The 16,375-nt window shown below is 46.6% G+C and overlaps 1 protein-coding gene across 1 annotated transcript in view; it reads right to left on the minus strand.

The window, feature by feature from the left end:
- Nucleotides 1–571: 571 nt before the first annotated feature.
- The window catches only part of MCF2L2 (MCF.2 cell line derived transforming sequence-like 2), a gene marked incomplete at both ends in the record, with an annotated part of 213,807 nt that continues 198,003 nt past the window's right edge, over nt 572–16,375 (minus strand). Inside the window, 5 exons of the mRNA XM_082655291.1 lie at nt 572–704; nt 780–883; nt 1,258–1,346; nt 9,832–9,929; nt 11,278–11,311. Of these exons, the coding sequence (XP_082511417.1) occupies nt 572–704; nt 780–883; nt 1,258–1,346; nt 9,832–9,929; nt 11,278–11,311 (458 nt within the window). The remainder of the gene's footprint in view (nt 705–779; nt 884–1,257; nt 1,347–9,831; nt 9,930–11,277; nt 11,312–16,375) is intronic.

Genomic DNA, 16,375 nt, shown 5'->3' on the forward strand with positions numbered 1-16,375 from the left:
AGTGGGTGGGGGGGTGTTACAGGCATCTAGTGGGCAGAGGCCAGAGATGCTCCCAAACATCCTACAAGGCACAAGAAGTACCAACAACGAAGTATCCAGCCTGCAAAGTCAAAAGTGCCGACATTGAGAAACCCTGCGCTCAGCTCTCCAACACTGGATTATGCTAACCTCCAAAAGGCGCGTGTGCCGAGCAGCTCGAGGTTCTCCGCGGGGTCCACAACCAAGCCGGCTGCGCTCGCGCAGGCGTGCCTCTAATGGCGCAAGGTTCTCCAGGGGCCCTGCGCCAAGTCCCTGCGCAGGAGTGCGTCAGCACCTGCAGGTTCTCCACGGGGTCTGTGCCGAGTCCCTGCGCGAGCGGCGCTGCACCAGGAGGGGTGGGCTCCGTGGGCGGATGGTGACCGCTCCTTAAGCTCCGGCAAGATGGTCCTGTTGCCCCCGGGCAGGGCAGCGGATCCCCAGGTTCGAAGGCCCCTTTGCTGCTTCTGCTTAAGGGCGGGCTGGCCTCTGCAGCCACAGCAGCGGCTCCTGGGAATGCAGGAGGCCGGGGAGGCTGGGTTGTCTGGGACGAGTGTCAGTTCTCTGCGGAGGGCGGCCTCAGGCCCCCTTCCCGCGTCCGCACTGCCTCTGCTCGAAAACCGGTCTCCCCACTGGGGTCGAGCAAGCCAGCGGACATCCCAGGGCTCTCCTCAGTTTTGTTTGTGGCCCTGAAATTCCAAGAAGAAAGTCAGAGGAGCAGTGGCTAACAAGTTCGCTTACTTTTCTTTCCGTTTCACACTCACGTGTCCTCTTCGCCGCCCTCTTTCTCTCCCTGGATGCTTTCTCCCGTTTCCTGAACAGACTTGGAGGTTTCATAACTGTCGTCCAACTGGCAAAGCCCCGACATCTGGAAGGGAAGAGACAGGGGTGTAATGTTGCGGTTGGGTGGGGGGCGGGTCCGGTCCACACGGCGATTCCCGCTGGCAGGGCGGGGCCGCCCCAGCTTTCCTATGGGGCCACGCAGGTCCTCAGCAAGAGACCCTAATTTTGGCCAGAAACCAGGGGATCGCTAAGGAGCCAGGGATGCGGGGCCTGCTGGGCTGGGGGTCTGAGCCACTTTGCAGATCCAGTGACCTCAGCTTCCTGGATTAGGCCGAGTCCTTAATGGGTGAGAATCATGTAAAGGAGGGAGAGGGAAGGAGGAGAGGAAGAGGGGGCAGGAGAAGCTGATGAACAGGAATGAGGGAAAATATGAAAGAGGTAAGAAGGAAAGAAATTTACACTCAGAGCACTGCTCTCCTTTTCCGTATCTTCTGCACCTTCACAATTGTCAAAGGTTTCCATGGAGATAAACTCCCTGCTGGAGGAACCTTGGGGAAAGAAAAGGAAGAATTTGGCTGGCCGTGGGGAAGAGGGCATGGGAGGACAGGCCACGCAGCCTATGGCAGGATGGAATGGGCAGTACCGGTCTCCAGGAACCCATTCTCGCCATCTCTCCCTCCTCTCCCAGGACTGCACTGCTTCACCTGGGCCGGGAGGAGGGGGCCTGTGATCTCCAGGTTCCCTTTTCCAGCTCAAAATTCTGTAACTGTGAGAAGACATGTCCATATGGTGTTCACAGTCCTACCTCCTTGTCCTCCAAGAAAAGTCATTGTCTTTTTGTGCTTGACGACCTTCCTGCCTTCCCTCCTTCCCGCCCTCCTTTCTTCCTTCCCTCCTTCTCTCCCCTGATTACTGCCCATTTCCCATTTCCTTGGCAGCCTCTGCCAAAAGTCACTGCTCTCCCCGTGGGAAAATCAGAGGCAGAGGAAGTACATCCTGCCTCTCTTGCCACTGAATGATTAACTTACCAATTAGCCACACCATTGTGCACCTGTTCTGTGCCAGGGCTGTTAAAGACACTGGGGAGGAACAGCAAATCCCACCAAATACTGAGCCTGCTGTATGTCTGCTGGGATGTCAGGCATTTGTCAAAAGTTAAGCCTCACACAACTGTAAGGACCTTAGCCCTTGGCCTGTAAACACTGCAGTTGAAATCTACACATTTATACTTTTTTTTTTTTGGTGCCGTGCCAATCAGCTTGTGGGATCTTAGTTCCCCGACCAGAGACTGAACCCAGAGATTGAACCCAGGCCCTCGCAGTGAGAGCGTGGAGTCCTAACCACTGGACCGCCGGGGAATTCCCTACACATTACTACTCTAAAGACGGGATCTCTGTCCCCACAATTCTCCCAAGTCAGCTTAGGGAGGCGAGCATCTGCAGAAAGATCTTGATCTGAGGGAGCCCCAGGTTGAGCGTCAGCTGAGTCCAGTCCATCCCGCAGGAATCTCAGCACAGGAGAGTTTCAGTTTCGGTGAGAATTCAGGGGGAGGGGCCTTGTGGGGGCGCAGGTGCAAGCGGAAGTAGCCTGCAGTTGGGGTTGGGGGGCACAGTATCTCCGGGAGCAGGCATCCAGCAAGAGGGAGCTCCCGACCTGCCGCCCAGAGGCCCCCCCAGCTGTGCTCGGGGCATGGGGTACTCCCCGGAGCAGGGCCGTGTGGGCTGTGCGAGCACGACAGGGAGCCGCCGGGCAGCCGCTTCCTGGAGGCCTCCAGAGACGCCGCGGGACGTCGCAGGGGCAAAGCCTGGTTTAACTCCTGCTCCCGGGACGTGGTGGGGCGAGCGGAGGGAGCGCGGAGGCGAAAGTGGCTCTGGGAGGCGCTTCCCACCGCCCTCCTCCAGGTGTAACTGCGGGGCACCCGCGGTAACCCCCAGAGACGCCTCTTTAGGGCGGCCATCCCGCGTGGGTCCCCTTGGACCAGGAGCAGACAGTGAGGACGGAGGGATGGCGGTCTTGCTGGAAAGCTCTTAGGGAGGAACAGAGCAGGAGCGGTCGCGTCCTTGACCAGCCCCTGCGTGGATAGAAGAGCTGCGTCTGCAGGGGCCGTGGCCTCAGTGCCCCAGGCAATGCCAGGTGCCAGGGGCCCCAGAGCCGCCCGCTGGGAGGAGCCGGGGGTGGTAACGGGGCTGGGCGGCAACCTGGGAACTGAAAGACGTGAGGATGAGGTCCAGACATTCCTCGAGGTAAGTGAAATGATGAGCTGGTGCCAGGGCTGCTTTCCCCTCTCTCCTGTGGACCCTGAGGGCTGGGGAGTGTGCGAGGGCCTCAGCCGGGCACAGGGCTGGCACAGAGGGGCCCTCGCACATTTGGCCACGCGTTGACTGCATTATTTCAGGGTCATCCAGGCCATCATCCCCTGCCTCCAGGTATGGATTTGCCTGGGCTGGCAAGAGGACCAATCCTCCTAGCACAGTCAAGACCCAGACGCCACCTCCCTGCTGGGGCCGGCGGTGCACATGGGCTCCTCGGCTCCTGGTACCACAGGTGAGGGTGGGGGCCGCCTGGGGCCCCACAGGCCTCCAGTTTAGTCTAGGGCAGGGTTTTCCATACTCCTTAGAGTGTGACCCAGGGATGGGCAAATTTTACATCCCAACGCAGTGTACACACAGAAATACATTCACAGAATTAAAACCAACGTTTGTGGAACCATATTGTGCTTACGGTGTGTGATGTCCTCATCTATTCTGTTCTGTTCTTTCTAGTCTATTTGTTTGTTCTGTTCTTTTATTCTGTTCTATTCTATCCTGGAGACAGAGGAGGAGAGGGGCTGTGGGAGGCGGCGGGGTCACCCACAGTCTCCTCACAGGACCCTTCGAGGGAGAGTTTCTTCTGAGGCAAACTGCATCTGCCCTGGGTGAGCCCTCATGTGTCTCCCCCATGGGCCCCGGGCTCTTGGCAGCAGAGACAATACCCTGTTCACCCAGTATCCCTCATGGCTCCTGGAAGAAACCCAGAATTCTTAGAACCCGCAAGTCTTGGAGAACGTCCCTCAGTCAAAGCCCCCCAGTTGTGCAGGGGAGGAAAGTGCAGCTCACGGCAGTCTTTTGCTGTATCTTTGTCATTTCCATATTTAATCCCTGCCTCCTGGATTCACTGGCCATGGGCTCTGTGGTACTAAAATCTTAGGTACTAAGTCTTAGGTTTTATGGAGGTGGCAGCACTGAGGGGACCCCAGATTCCGGGTCTGGCAGGTCACAGGCACCTGAGTGAATGAGAGGCCCATTGCCTGGGGTAGGAGCAGGGGCTTTGGAGTCAGTCAGACCTGAGTGCAGTTTTGACTTTGTCTCTCACTCACTGGCTGTGTGATCTTGGGTAAGCCACTTAACCTCTCTGAGCATCAGTTTCCTTGTTTCTAAAATGGGGATAATAATACCTATTTTGCAGTGTTGATGTAATGATTAGCAAAAATGTTTGTACAGTAAAATGGAATTTAATAAATAACACTCATTATTATTATTGTTAATAGTAATTATGATAATTCTAAAGAGAAGGTCTCAGAACCGCTCTGGGAACTCCAAGTGTGCTATTATTACTCACATTTTGGGGATATTTGTCTGCCATTTTCTTCATCCTCATAAACATCTGGGGGAGGAAACATTATAAAGTTAAAAAATGACTTTAACGGGAAGCAGAGTGCACACACACACATGCACACACGCACACACACAGCAGAAAAACCGAACTGAACATACAGACCCTTGACAAATAGTTAATTTGATTACAGCAAAACTTCGAGTGATAGTTGCATTCTTGGAAAATGAGCAGAATGACCCTGGTACCAGCCCAAGGTCCAGCAGTGTGTTGGGAAGGTATACCCTGAGTCTCTGGGGCATTCCCAGTCCATGTAGAGAATAAGCGTAGAGTGTTGGTGGAGAAGGACAGGAAGAATAGGAAAGGTGGGCCATGAAAATTCATGCTGATGACAGGGTGTATTCTCTTTTTCCTCAGTGGGTGATCTTCATAGCATACACCACATAAATCCTAAAATATTTAGGGAATTTAGTTTCAGTTAGCACCTAGTGTTTAAAATCCTGATCTTTTTTTGTTTAAAAAATGAAATTTAGGGACTTCCATGGTAGCGCAGTGGTTAAGAATCTGCCTGCCAATGCAGGGGACACGGGTTCTAGCCCTGGTCCGGGAAGATCCCACATGCCACGGAACAACTAAGCCTGTGCGCCACAACTATTGAGCCTGCGCTCTAGAGCCCACGAGCCACAACTACTGAGCCCACGTGCCACAACTACTGAAGCCCACGCACCTAGAGCCCATGCTCCGCGACAAGAGAAGCCACCACAACTAGAGAAAGCCTGCGCGCAGCAACGAAGACCCAAGTGCAGCCATAAATAAATAAATAAATAAATATATTTTTAAAATGAAATTTATTAACATGTAAGCCCATTAGTGAGTTTAAACTATCCTCTTCAGAATACATGTTTCTGGTAAACTATAGACTTTGAAGATAAAATTGTGGATTTTCCCTTGCTGTCCACTAGGTGGCACAAAGGGACAACTGTAGATCCTGCTAGTTCAGAGACAGCTCTTAGCCCATAGATTTCAAAGGGGCAAACTATTTCTATTTTCTTTCAAACTAGAGCTTCCTTTGTTCCTCTTTTCCTTTAAAAGAACTATCTCTATTATATGAACTAAAGTACATCATTTTCACCTGGGGTTGGGGGAATGGAGAAGTAATGCGTTAAGCCCCTGGGGCTTTCCTTCCCTTCCCTGGAGGAACAGACATGGGTAACTAGTTGCTATTTAATATGCTAGCAGCAATCTAGGCACCAGCCTAAGAACTTCATCTAATTCTCACAGCAAGACTATACGGTATTGCTTCCATTTTGTATAATAATTAATGAAAAGAATTTAAGCACAAAGAAGTTAAGTAATTCATCCAGAAAGATGGAGCTGAAGTCTGTAAGCCCTCAGCGCTTTGGCCCTTAACTGTGTGCTATGCTGCTGAGCTCTTTCTCTGCCTTCTAGGAGGTATATGTTTTTCTCTTTCTGACTTACTTCACTCTGTATGACAGACTCTAGGTCCATCCACCTCACTACAAATAACTCAATTTCGTTTCTTTTTATGGCTGAGTAATATTCCATTGTATATATGTGCCACATCTTCTTTATCCATTCATCTGCCAATGGACACCTAGGTTGCTTCCATGTTCTGGCTATTGTAAATAGTGCTGCAATGAACATTGTGGTACATGACTCTTTTTGAATTATGGTTTTCTCAAGGTATATGCCCAGTAGTGAGACTGCTGGGTCCTATGATAGTTCTATTTTTAGTTTTTTAAGGAACATTTATACTGTTCTCCACAGTGGCTGTATCAATTTGCATTCCCACCAACAGTGCAAGAGGGTTCCCTTTTCTCCACACCCTCTCCAGCATTTACTGTTTGTAGATTTTTAAAATAAATTTATTTATTTTTGGCTGTGTTGGGTCTTCGTTTCTGTGTGAGGGCTTTCTCTAGTTGTGGCAAGCGGGGGCCACTCTTCATCGTGGTGCGCAGGCCTCTCACTATCGCGGCCTCTGTTGTTGCGGAGCACAGGCTCCAGACGCGCAGGCTCAGCAGTTGTGGCTCACGGGCCCAGTTGCTCCGCGGCATGTGGGATCTTCCCAGACCAGGGCTCGAACCTGTGTCCCCTGCATTGGCAGGCAGATTCTCAACCGCTGCGCCACCAGGGAAGCCCCTGTTTGTAGATTTTTTGATGATGGCCATTCTGACCGGTGTGAGGTGATACCTCATTGTAGTTTTGATTTGCATTTCTCTAATGATTAGTGATGTTGTACAGGTTTTGATAGATACATAATGTCATGCATCCACCATTATATCATACAGAATAGTTTCACTACCCTAAAAATCTCCTGTGCTCCACCTACTCATTTCCCATCCCCTACCCTTAACCCCTGATAACTACTGATCTTTTTATTATCTCTTTAGTTTTCTCTTTTCCAGAATGTCATATTTGAAATCATACAGTAGGTAACCTTTTCAGATGGGCTTATTTCATTTAGCAATATGCATTTAAGTTTCCTGCATGCCTTTTTATGGCTTGATAGCTCATTTTCTTTTATTGCTGAATAATATCCCATTGTATGGATGTACTACAGTTTGCAAGTCATTTAGGTAAATACCGAGGAGTATGAGCGCTGGACCATCTGGTAAGATTATCTTTAGCTTTGTGATAATCTGCCAAACTGTCTGTACTATTTTTTTTTTTTTTTTTTTTGCGGTACACGGGCCTCTCACTGTTGTGGCCTCTTCCATTGCGGAGCACAGGCTCCGGACGCACAGGCTCAGCGGCCATGGCTCACGGGCCCAGCCGCTCCACGGCATGTGGGATCTTCCCGGACCGGGGCACAAACCCGTGTCCCCTGCATCGGCAGGCGGACTCTCAACCACTGCGCCACCAGGGAAGCCCTGTCTGTACTATTTTACATTCTTGTCAGCGATGAGAGTTTCTGTTGCTCCATATCCTCACCAGGATTTGGTATTTTCAGTGTCCTATACTACATTTACAATGTAACTCTCAGGTTTTTTTGAGGTATCAGCCAATCTTTTGAAGAGCTGACTGGTTTTCGTGAACTTAACTAGTGAAAAAGTCACCAAAGCTCACATCGACCTAACAGTTACTCCCATGTTGTCTTTCTGTCTCCTGAAAGCAGCCTGCTTTCCTAGCATTGAAGGTGTGTGCATGCATGTGTGCACACAAACAGATACACACAGACACACATAAACATATATGGACACAGTCTACGACCAAGCCTAGACTAGGATACCCGTAACTAAATGTCAGCTATTCCTCTGTTCACCTCATGCCTTTGAGTCTGATGACCTTGAATTAGCTGGACAGAGATAGAAGGAAGAAAAGAAAGCACCTGGATAATCCACATCTTTATGTTTTGGGTAAAGGAGGAGTTATAACTTTATTAACTGGCTCATATCTGCAAATTTGTAGATTGTACCAATGTTGGCCTTTCTGTCCTCAAGCAAAGGGTCTTTTTCTTTTTTTTTTTTTTTTTTGGCGGTACGTGGGCCTCTCACTGTTGTGGCCTCTCCCGTTGTGGAGCACAGGCTCCGGACGCGCAGGCTCAGCGGCCATGGCTCACGGGCCCAGCCACTCCGCGGCATGTGGGATCCTCCCGGACCGGGGCACGAACCCGTGTCCCCTGCATCGGCAGGCGGACTCTCAACCACTGCGCCACCAGGGAAGCCCGCAAAGGGTCTTTTAAAGGTCTCTTCAAGGGATTCTTGGAACATGAAAAAGGAGTTAGACACCTCAAGAACAAAACATATTTTATGATACAAGGTGGATAAGCCCAATATTCTAATAGTCCTTGATAATCTGAAGAGTCACTGTTAAGTGGGAAGCTAAGATATGACTTGATCAGAGACAGTATTGGGGGATAAAGCCAATTATTTAAGAGATGAAAATATTGTTTATCTTTTCTTTAAAACATTTTTCACAAGCCAATTACGTCTCCATAGGAAAACAAAACAAATATTTCATATCTCACAGAGATTCCACTACATAAAGGAACAGGTCTTATCATGTAAAGGAAATTTAGGGACTGTAATTCCTGAACTCTCACCAGCCACAATTTTTCTCAAGGCTTACTTTTCCTGGTCGGTACTAAGAAGAAAATAGGTAATTTTTCATTTTTCAAATATACAATTTTATAACACACATACACACCCTAATTGAGAATAACAGCCTTATTAAATGGCATTGCCTTAGTATTTGTTAACCAGTACTAAAAATTCAATTTCTTAATTAATTAACTCTTATTGAGTTAAGAAATTCAATTTCTTAATTTTCATAATTTCATAAGACATTATGAAAATTTCTTTAAAAAATTTTCCACATAATTAAGAAAATTTTGTCATATCCTGTCATACTTTGTCATAAAAAATTAATTTGTCATATCCTGCTCATTAGCATCCAAGGCTCTAGAAGTCTGAAGAGGAAACATACACTAGTTAGCCTTGTGCTGGAGTAGGGGGTGGTCTGTGTACGTTTCCTTAATGACAAGGAATTTGTAGCTTATAGGTGCTCAATAAATGTATTTTGAACTAAAATTCCTTTCAGAGCCCTTTTCCAAATAAAGTGTATACCTGAAGACATACTACATGTCGCACCAAACTAATCACATGATAATCTAAAACCAAAGTCTCAAATACTAAATTCCCAATACTTTGATTATGGGCAGTGGTAAAAGCATAATCTTTTGGAAAAGATTATCTTTAAATAGTCAAGGAAAGAAAAGATGACAACCAAAACAGCACATTCAAGCCCCATAAACACATAATCTATTATGTCATTAAAATAAAACACATAATCTATTATGTCATTAAAATACAAAATATAAAAATGCCTCCACATTTGTTTTTCTTTTTGATCCCACGCCCAATTCTGCCTGCCAGAAAACTGACACACAAAGAAGTTAGAGCTGAAATCTTGCGAGGAAACCCCTGATCAAGTGCTGCTAACCTTTCCAGGAAAGCTTTGGGAGAAGATGAAGTCAATAAACCCTGGATAGAGCAAGAAATACAGTGCCACCATCCAGTGTCTTTATTCCAAAGCAGGGACATTCTGGCAATGCTCTTAGCCTACAACCATTTCCTTAAGAGGACAGCTCTTCCAAAGAGTAAGTTACTTCTCAATGTGAAACATTTGCCCTTCATTTTAATTCTGGCCTAACTGGATCTATGCAAATGAATAGCAGGAAGTTGATTTTATTCCTTTCTTCTTACTCACATAATTAAGGAAGGGCTGAGAATCCAGCAATGTCTTCCTCAGCTTCTAAGCAGCTGGTATCATAAAATTATAATACAGCACATTAAATGCTGTGATAGGATACTCCTTAAGGGAGTGGGTACAGAGACGAGGGAGACTCAGCTGTCCACCAGAGCCCTCACCCCTTGCCATCACCCCATTGCTTTCATGCCCCACTCTCCCATCGGATCCTACCTTTAATCTGACATGTGCTAGGGACTGAGACTTCCTTGCTACTGCTGGCTCTTTCCATATTTTCAATCCAGGGTGCAAATTCCACTTCACTGCCTTTGCTTTAGAGAAATATACATGACCTCACTACACTAGTTCTGTACTAGTTGAAGTGGAGCTGGCTCACACCAGATTATCCCCAGCTAAAGCCTTATGGACCTGCTTCCTCCTCCTTCTCTACCTGTGGTATGGAATTGCCCCAGCTCTCTGGTGACATTCAGCAAAGGAATGTTCAAGGGATACCACCTGCTGGATCATATAGTTAACACCTAACTGGCTGCAAATCTGAGGTGAGGAGATGGAATCCCCTTTCATTGTCTCAAAAGCTGTTTCAAGTGCTCAACAAATAAGCACTTGCTAGGCACTGGAGGTCTGAGATGAATAAGATGTGCCCTGAGCTAAACCTCATCACCTCCTAGCTCTGCTTGCAGAGTGGTCTGCTAGCCTGATGTGATTATTCAACCAGTTTTTTAATTTGTTTATTCACTAAATATTTACTGACCACTTACATGAGTGCCAGGCCCTTGTATAATATGGGGCCCGTGGGAAGCTAAAACTAATAAGACAACCTCTATGCCCTAGAGGAAATTCACGGTCTAATGGGGAGGAAAACTTAAACACATCATAAAATTATAATACAGCACATTAAATGCTGTGATAGGGTACTCCTTAAGGGAGTGGGTACAGAGAGGAGGGAGATTCAGCTGTCCACCAGAGCCCTCACCCCTTGCCATCACTATCATCTCTTTGTTTTAGGGCCTGGGCTGCCTCTATTAGGAACAGGCCAAATGAGCCTAAAAAACTAAGCAGGCTGTACCTGAACTGGATCACAGGCTACGGGTTTATTCAACAAGCATTTACTGGGTACGTCCTGAGTGCCTTGGAGGGGGAGAGGAATCAGAGATGGAGAGTTTCTAAGTGGGCAGGAATAGATGGAGTAAGAAGCACCAGTGAGAACTGAACCTGAAAGAAGTGTGAGTGTATATTCCTCCAGACAGGGAGGAGTGAAGAGAGGACGAACAAGGATCAGGAGAGTTCCCGATGCAATGAGGGAAGCTGAACCAGTTAACATGCAAAGTGGGAGGCAGGGTGAAAATAGGAGTAGAATTGGAGGTCCTCAGAGGAAAGTTCCAGAAAACAGCCAGAAGCAAAGGCATTTACGGGAAGTTTCAAAATGGCAGGTATGACTCAACTGCAACTCAGCAAGCCAGCATTAGGAAAGATACCCTAGGCTGGCAGTGGGGTCAGGGAGCTAATATATTTTAATTAGAAAAATTAAATTAAAATTTAATTGGAAATCCCTTGTAATAAGCTAAGTGTTGAAGAAAATCAATGAAAGCAATGATGTAGAATCAACAGGAACTATCTGCAACATCTGACACTTGTTAAAAAAAAAAAATCAGTACACACCTAGTGCTTGCTTCAAACTGTATATTCCCTTGGCCTGAAATGAAAAAAACAGAAACAAAAAGCCACAGCACTCTCAAATGTAAGCCAGTTTGAATAGATTTTACATATTGATTTTATACACATGTACATGCACAGAATACTATAAAAATTGATGAAAGTGTGTAGATCTTGGTCTTATTTTCTTAGTCATTTGGTAAACCTCTCAGCAGTCCTGGCTCACTTGGCCTTGGCAACCCCTCCCACTTCTCTGCCTATCCTGCTGTGTCCCATGTGCCTTGATTCTCAGTCCATCCACGTTTCCACAGTTAGCTCCATTAGCACTGAATTAAGAAATAAACAATGGGCCCATTAAATGCTCACTTTTTCCACCGGAGCCCAAGTTACACGGCTTGGTAAGGGAAACATCATGCATTTCTGGGACAGGATGAGAATCACCTTCTTTGTTCGGGTGTTGTCCCAGCTGTGAGAACAGCACCAGGTCTCAACCTCCAGTGTCCCTCACCGCCTGCACCTGCATTAAACCCAAACTGATACTCGAGGCTTACCTCCTTCTCTCTCAACCTCATTTCCTTCCACTCTACCCATGAACCTCTCAAGCCAGGCTCCAAGTCATCACTGAACATGCTCTCTTGGTGGCAGCTCTGTGATTTCAAAGATTCATGGGTCCACCGTTTTTGTTGGTTTTTTTTTTTTGCGGTACGCGGGCCTCTCACTGTTGTGGCCTCTCCCATTGCGGAGCACAGGCTCTGGACGCGCAGGCTCAGCGGCCATGGCTCACGGACCCAGCCGCTCCGCGGCATGTGGGATCTTCCCAGACCAGGGCACGAACCCGTGTCCGCTGCATCGGCAGGCGGACTCTCAATCACTGCGCCACCAGGGAAGCCCCGTGGGTCCACCTTTATTACCCATGTGATGGCACGAGTTGCCCAGTTGCTAGGATGGGCCTGCGGCCGGGAGCACGATGCCTTGTACCACAAAGGGACTTTGCCTTGTACCACGCACCGTGCTGCCCCTGCGAAGCCGCCTGCCGCCAGAGCCCCTGCCCAGTGAGCCTGATCTCCCAGTGTCCCTAGGCCTCCCTGTCACACAGGGTCAGGCCACACAGGAGGAGGTTGTCCCAAACCACAGGGCCAGCCGCCCTCCTTGACTTGCGCCGCAGCATCCCACGCGTCGGGTTACGCTCTTCTCTTCCCAGCCCAGAGCCTCTCTGACTCTGTAACTCCCTCTGGGCACAGGCCCCTTCTGCCTGGCTGTCTCCAGAGGCCCTGTCTCCACACCCTCAGCGGCTCCCAGGGTCCGTCTTGTCGCCTTAGAGGCCCTCATCGCTGGGGGCCCAGAGGCCTTGCCCAGAGGGCACGGAGTTATCGTGCCCAGCAGTCCCGGTGGTTGAAGGTGGGGTCGGGCAGTGTAGGAATGAACTGGGGTGACGATGTGTAGGTGTCAGAGCCGGGCAGGGGTGAGGTCCTGATGTTCCTGATCTGGCAGCCTCTGAAACCTCCCTCCCCTGTTGCCTGATGCCCCTGCGTCTGTGTTCGGCCCTGGAGTCTCATCTCTTGGGGACCAGCCCAAGGCCCCACTCCTGCTCACTCACCCACAGGGCGCGGAGGCCCCTCTGAATTCCTAGAGCCCTTGCTGTGGGCATCACTCGCAGTGACATTTCATCAGACCCTGCTTGGTGAGCCAGGCTCAGGAGACCTGGTCCTGCTGCAGGAAAGCTGTGTGAAATTGACCCTCAGTTGGCCTGCCTGTGAAAGGAAGGGGCTGGGACCACACCTCTGGGCCGATCTTTCAGTTCAGCTTTTTTTTTTTAATCTAAACTACTTGCTAGCGTTCTGGTTCTGCTTCTTATTTATATTTTACATTCCTGTCACAACCTAGAGCACACAGTGCTGGGACCTGAGGAAGACTTAAGAAATGTGTTTCTGAATTATTAACTGAATAAATGCCATGACCTCACAACAAACGTGTTTTTCTGTGGGGCAGGGAAGGGCAGGGTGATCTAGTTAAAAATCTAGATTGTAGATTAAGCTCAATATTGTTAAGATGTCACTTCACCAAATTGATCTGTAGATGTTACACAATCCCAATCAAGATCCCAGCAAGCTTTCTTATAGAAATCGACAAGCTGATTCTAAACGTATATACAGAAATGTAAAGGATATAGAAGAGCCAAAACAACTTTAAAAAGGAAAAACAATGTCAAAGGACTCAAATGATCTGATTTTAAGACATTATAAAGCTACAGTAATCAAGATAGTAAGGTACTGATGTCAAGACAGATAAATAGATCAATTAAACAGAATACAGCAGCCAGCAATAGATGCACTTATATAAAGAGTCAATTGGTGGAAGAAGAGTCTTTTCAACAATGGTAGTAGAACAACAATTAATGTGCACAAAATTGAACTCTGATTGACACTTTATACCATACACCATAAAACCCCCTCAGAATAGATCAGAGACCTAAATGTAAAACTTAAACTATAAACCATCTAGGAGAAAACATAGGAGAAAATCTTTGTGACCTTTAGCCAAATATTTCTCAGGCACAACACCAACAGTATGATCCATAATTTTTTAAAAATTGTATTTCATAAAACTTAAAATCTTCTGCCCTTAAAAAGGTACTCTTAAGAGAATGAAAAGCTAAGCTACATACTGAAAGACAATATTTGCAAAGTATATATCCAATAAAGGACTTGTACTTAGAATATATTAAAAAAAACTCTCAAAACTAAATAATAAGAAAACAAGGAGATACACGTGTGATACAGAAGCACATAAAAAGACGCTCAACCATTAATCAAAACAAATTAAAACCTCAGTAACATGCCACTACATACCTATTAGAAGGCTTAAAATTAAAAAAGACTGACAATACCAAGTGTTGATGAGGGTGTGGAGCAAGTGGAACTTTCATACACTGCTGTGGGAGTATAAGATGGTATAACCACACTGGAAAATAGCGTAGCCATTTCTTAAAAAATTAAACATGCACCTGCCATCTGGCCTAACCATTACACTCTTAAGTATTTACCCAAGAGAAATGAAAACCTAAGTCCATGAGAAGATTTGTACTCAAATGTTCATAGCAGCATTATCCAGAATAGCCCCTCAGAAGTGGAAAGAAAACAAATGTTCATTAACAGGTAAATGGATACGTAAACTGGGGTATAGCCAAACAATGGAATGCTACACAGCAATTAAAAGGAATGTACTATTGCTACACAAAGCAACATAAATGCATCTCAAAATAATTATGCTGGGACTTCCCTGGTGGCGCAGTGGTTAAGAATGCACCTGCCGATGCAGAGGGGACATGGGTTCGAGATCTGGTCTGGGAATCTTCCACATGCCGCGGAGCAACTAAGCCCGTGCACCACAACTACTGAGCCTGAGCTCTAGAGCCCACGTGCCACAACTACTGAAGTCCGTGCACCTAGAGCCCGTGCTCCACAACAAGAGAAGCTACTGCAATGAGAAGCCCGTGCACCACAACAAAGGGTGTTCACTGCAACTAGAGAAAGCCTGCGTGCAGCCACAAAGACCCAACGCAGCCAAAAATAAATTAAAAAAAAAAAAAAAAAAGCTAGGTGAGAGAAACTAGGCCAAAAAAAGTACATGCTATATATTTTCTTTATGGAATTTTAGAAAAATCAAAGTAATCTATAGCGATAGAAATGAGATCAGTAATCACCTGCAGAGCTGTAGGGGGGTAAGAGAGGGGCAAGAGAAAGGTAATAAAAAGAGACATGAGGAAAATTTTGGGGGTGAAAGAAGGGTTCATTATCTTGATTGTGTGATGCTTTCACAGGTATGTACATATGTCAAAATTTATCAAATTGTATACATTAAATATGTGCAATTTATTATGTCAATTATATCTCAATAAAGCTGTATTTTTTTTCAATAAAACTGTTTTAAAAATTGTAGTTTGGGCTTCCCTGGTGGCGCAGTGGTTGAGAGTCTGCCTGCCGATGCAGAGGACACGGGTTTGTGCTCCGGTCCGGGAAGATCCCACATGCCATGAGCGGCTGGGCCCGTGAGCCATGGCTGCTGAGCCTGCGCATCCGGAGCCTGTGCTCCACAACGGGAGAGGCCACAGCAGTGAGAGGCCCGCGTACCGCAAAAAAAAGAAAAAAAAAATGTAGTTTAAGGCCTCTGCCCAGAAACTTTAATAAGCTACAATGCATATTCTCAGGTATAAGCCCTAGCTATCCTAATTCTACAGTTCTAGGCTAGGACCCAGAAATATGCATTTGACCCAAGCTCTTCAAGTAATTCCACTGCAGGCTGTCCCTAAACCACCCTTTGTGAAACACTGGTCTAGGGAGTAAGGATTTCTAGAACAATATTGTTATTAGAATGTTTGTTTCTGGGGAAAATAAGTAACCTTTTCTACTAGGGTTGTTACATGTTTCTGTACTATGCCCCCAGAGCACGCATATTCCATTACCATAACACATATTTAGCATACTATTAATAGTTCAAAAACAAAATTAAATCATAGTTTTTTTCCAATCTTACCTTTATATAAATTAAAATTAACTACATGATCTTGTTACCATTTCCTGGCAGAGGCCTACAGTGTAAATCGAGAAATTAGGCCACTTGATTGTAACTGAAAACCAATGTGGTGGTTTTTCCGATCACATTTCTTATCTTTTTCATCATCTTTCGACGCACACCCACCCTCACATCCTCCTGACTAGTTCATGATCAGAGAAGACACAGAAAGAGCGTGAAATGATTTCATTCCTGCTAAGTCTCTGAAGACAAAGTTATCTTTTCACACTTACATAATTTTTCTTAGTAAACAACAAAAATCGTTGCCAGTATAAATGATAGGAGATAGGTTTTCCACATGAGACTAGCATCTCTTAACCCTAGCAACATTACCCGAAGGAAATATTAGAACTCAATTGATGAAGCTTGTTGTGGATTTTCCTATCTAATATCACTTGAGAAGACAAATGTGAAAGGGTAAAGCCTACTCAGAGATGATTTTTAATGATTAAAGGGAATACAGTGAGTGACATCTGTGAAAATGGTGCAGGAAAAAAAAAAGCCCTCCAAAAATTCTCTCCTCAATGAAAGC

Source organism: Grampus griseus (assembly GCF_964374135.1).
Source record: "Grampus griseus genome assembly, chromosome: 5".
Lineage (NCBI taxonomy): Eukaryota > Metazoa > Chordata > Mammalia > Artiodactyla > Delphinidae > Grampus > Grampus griseus.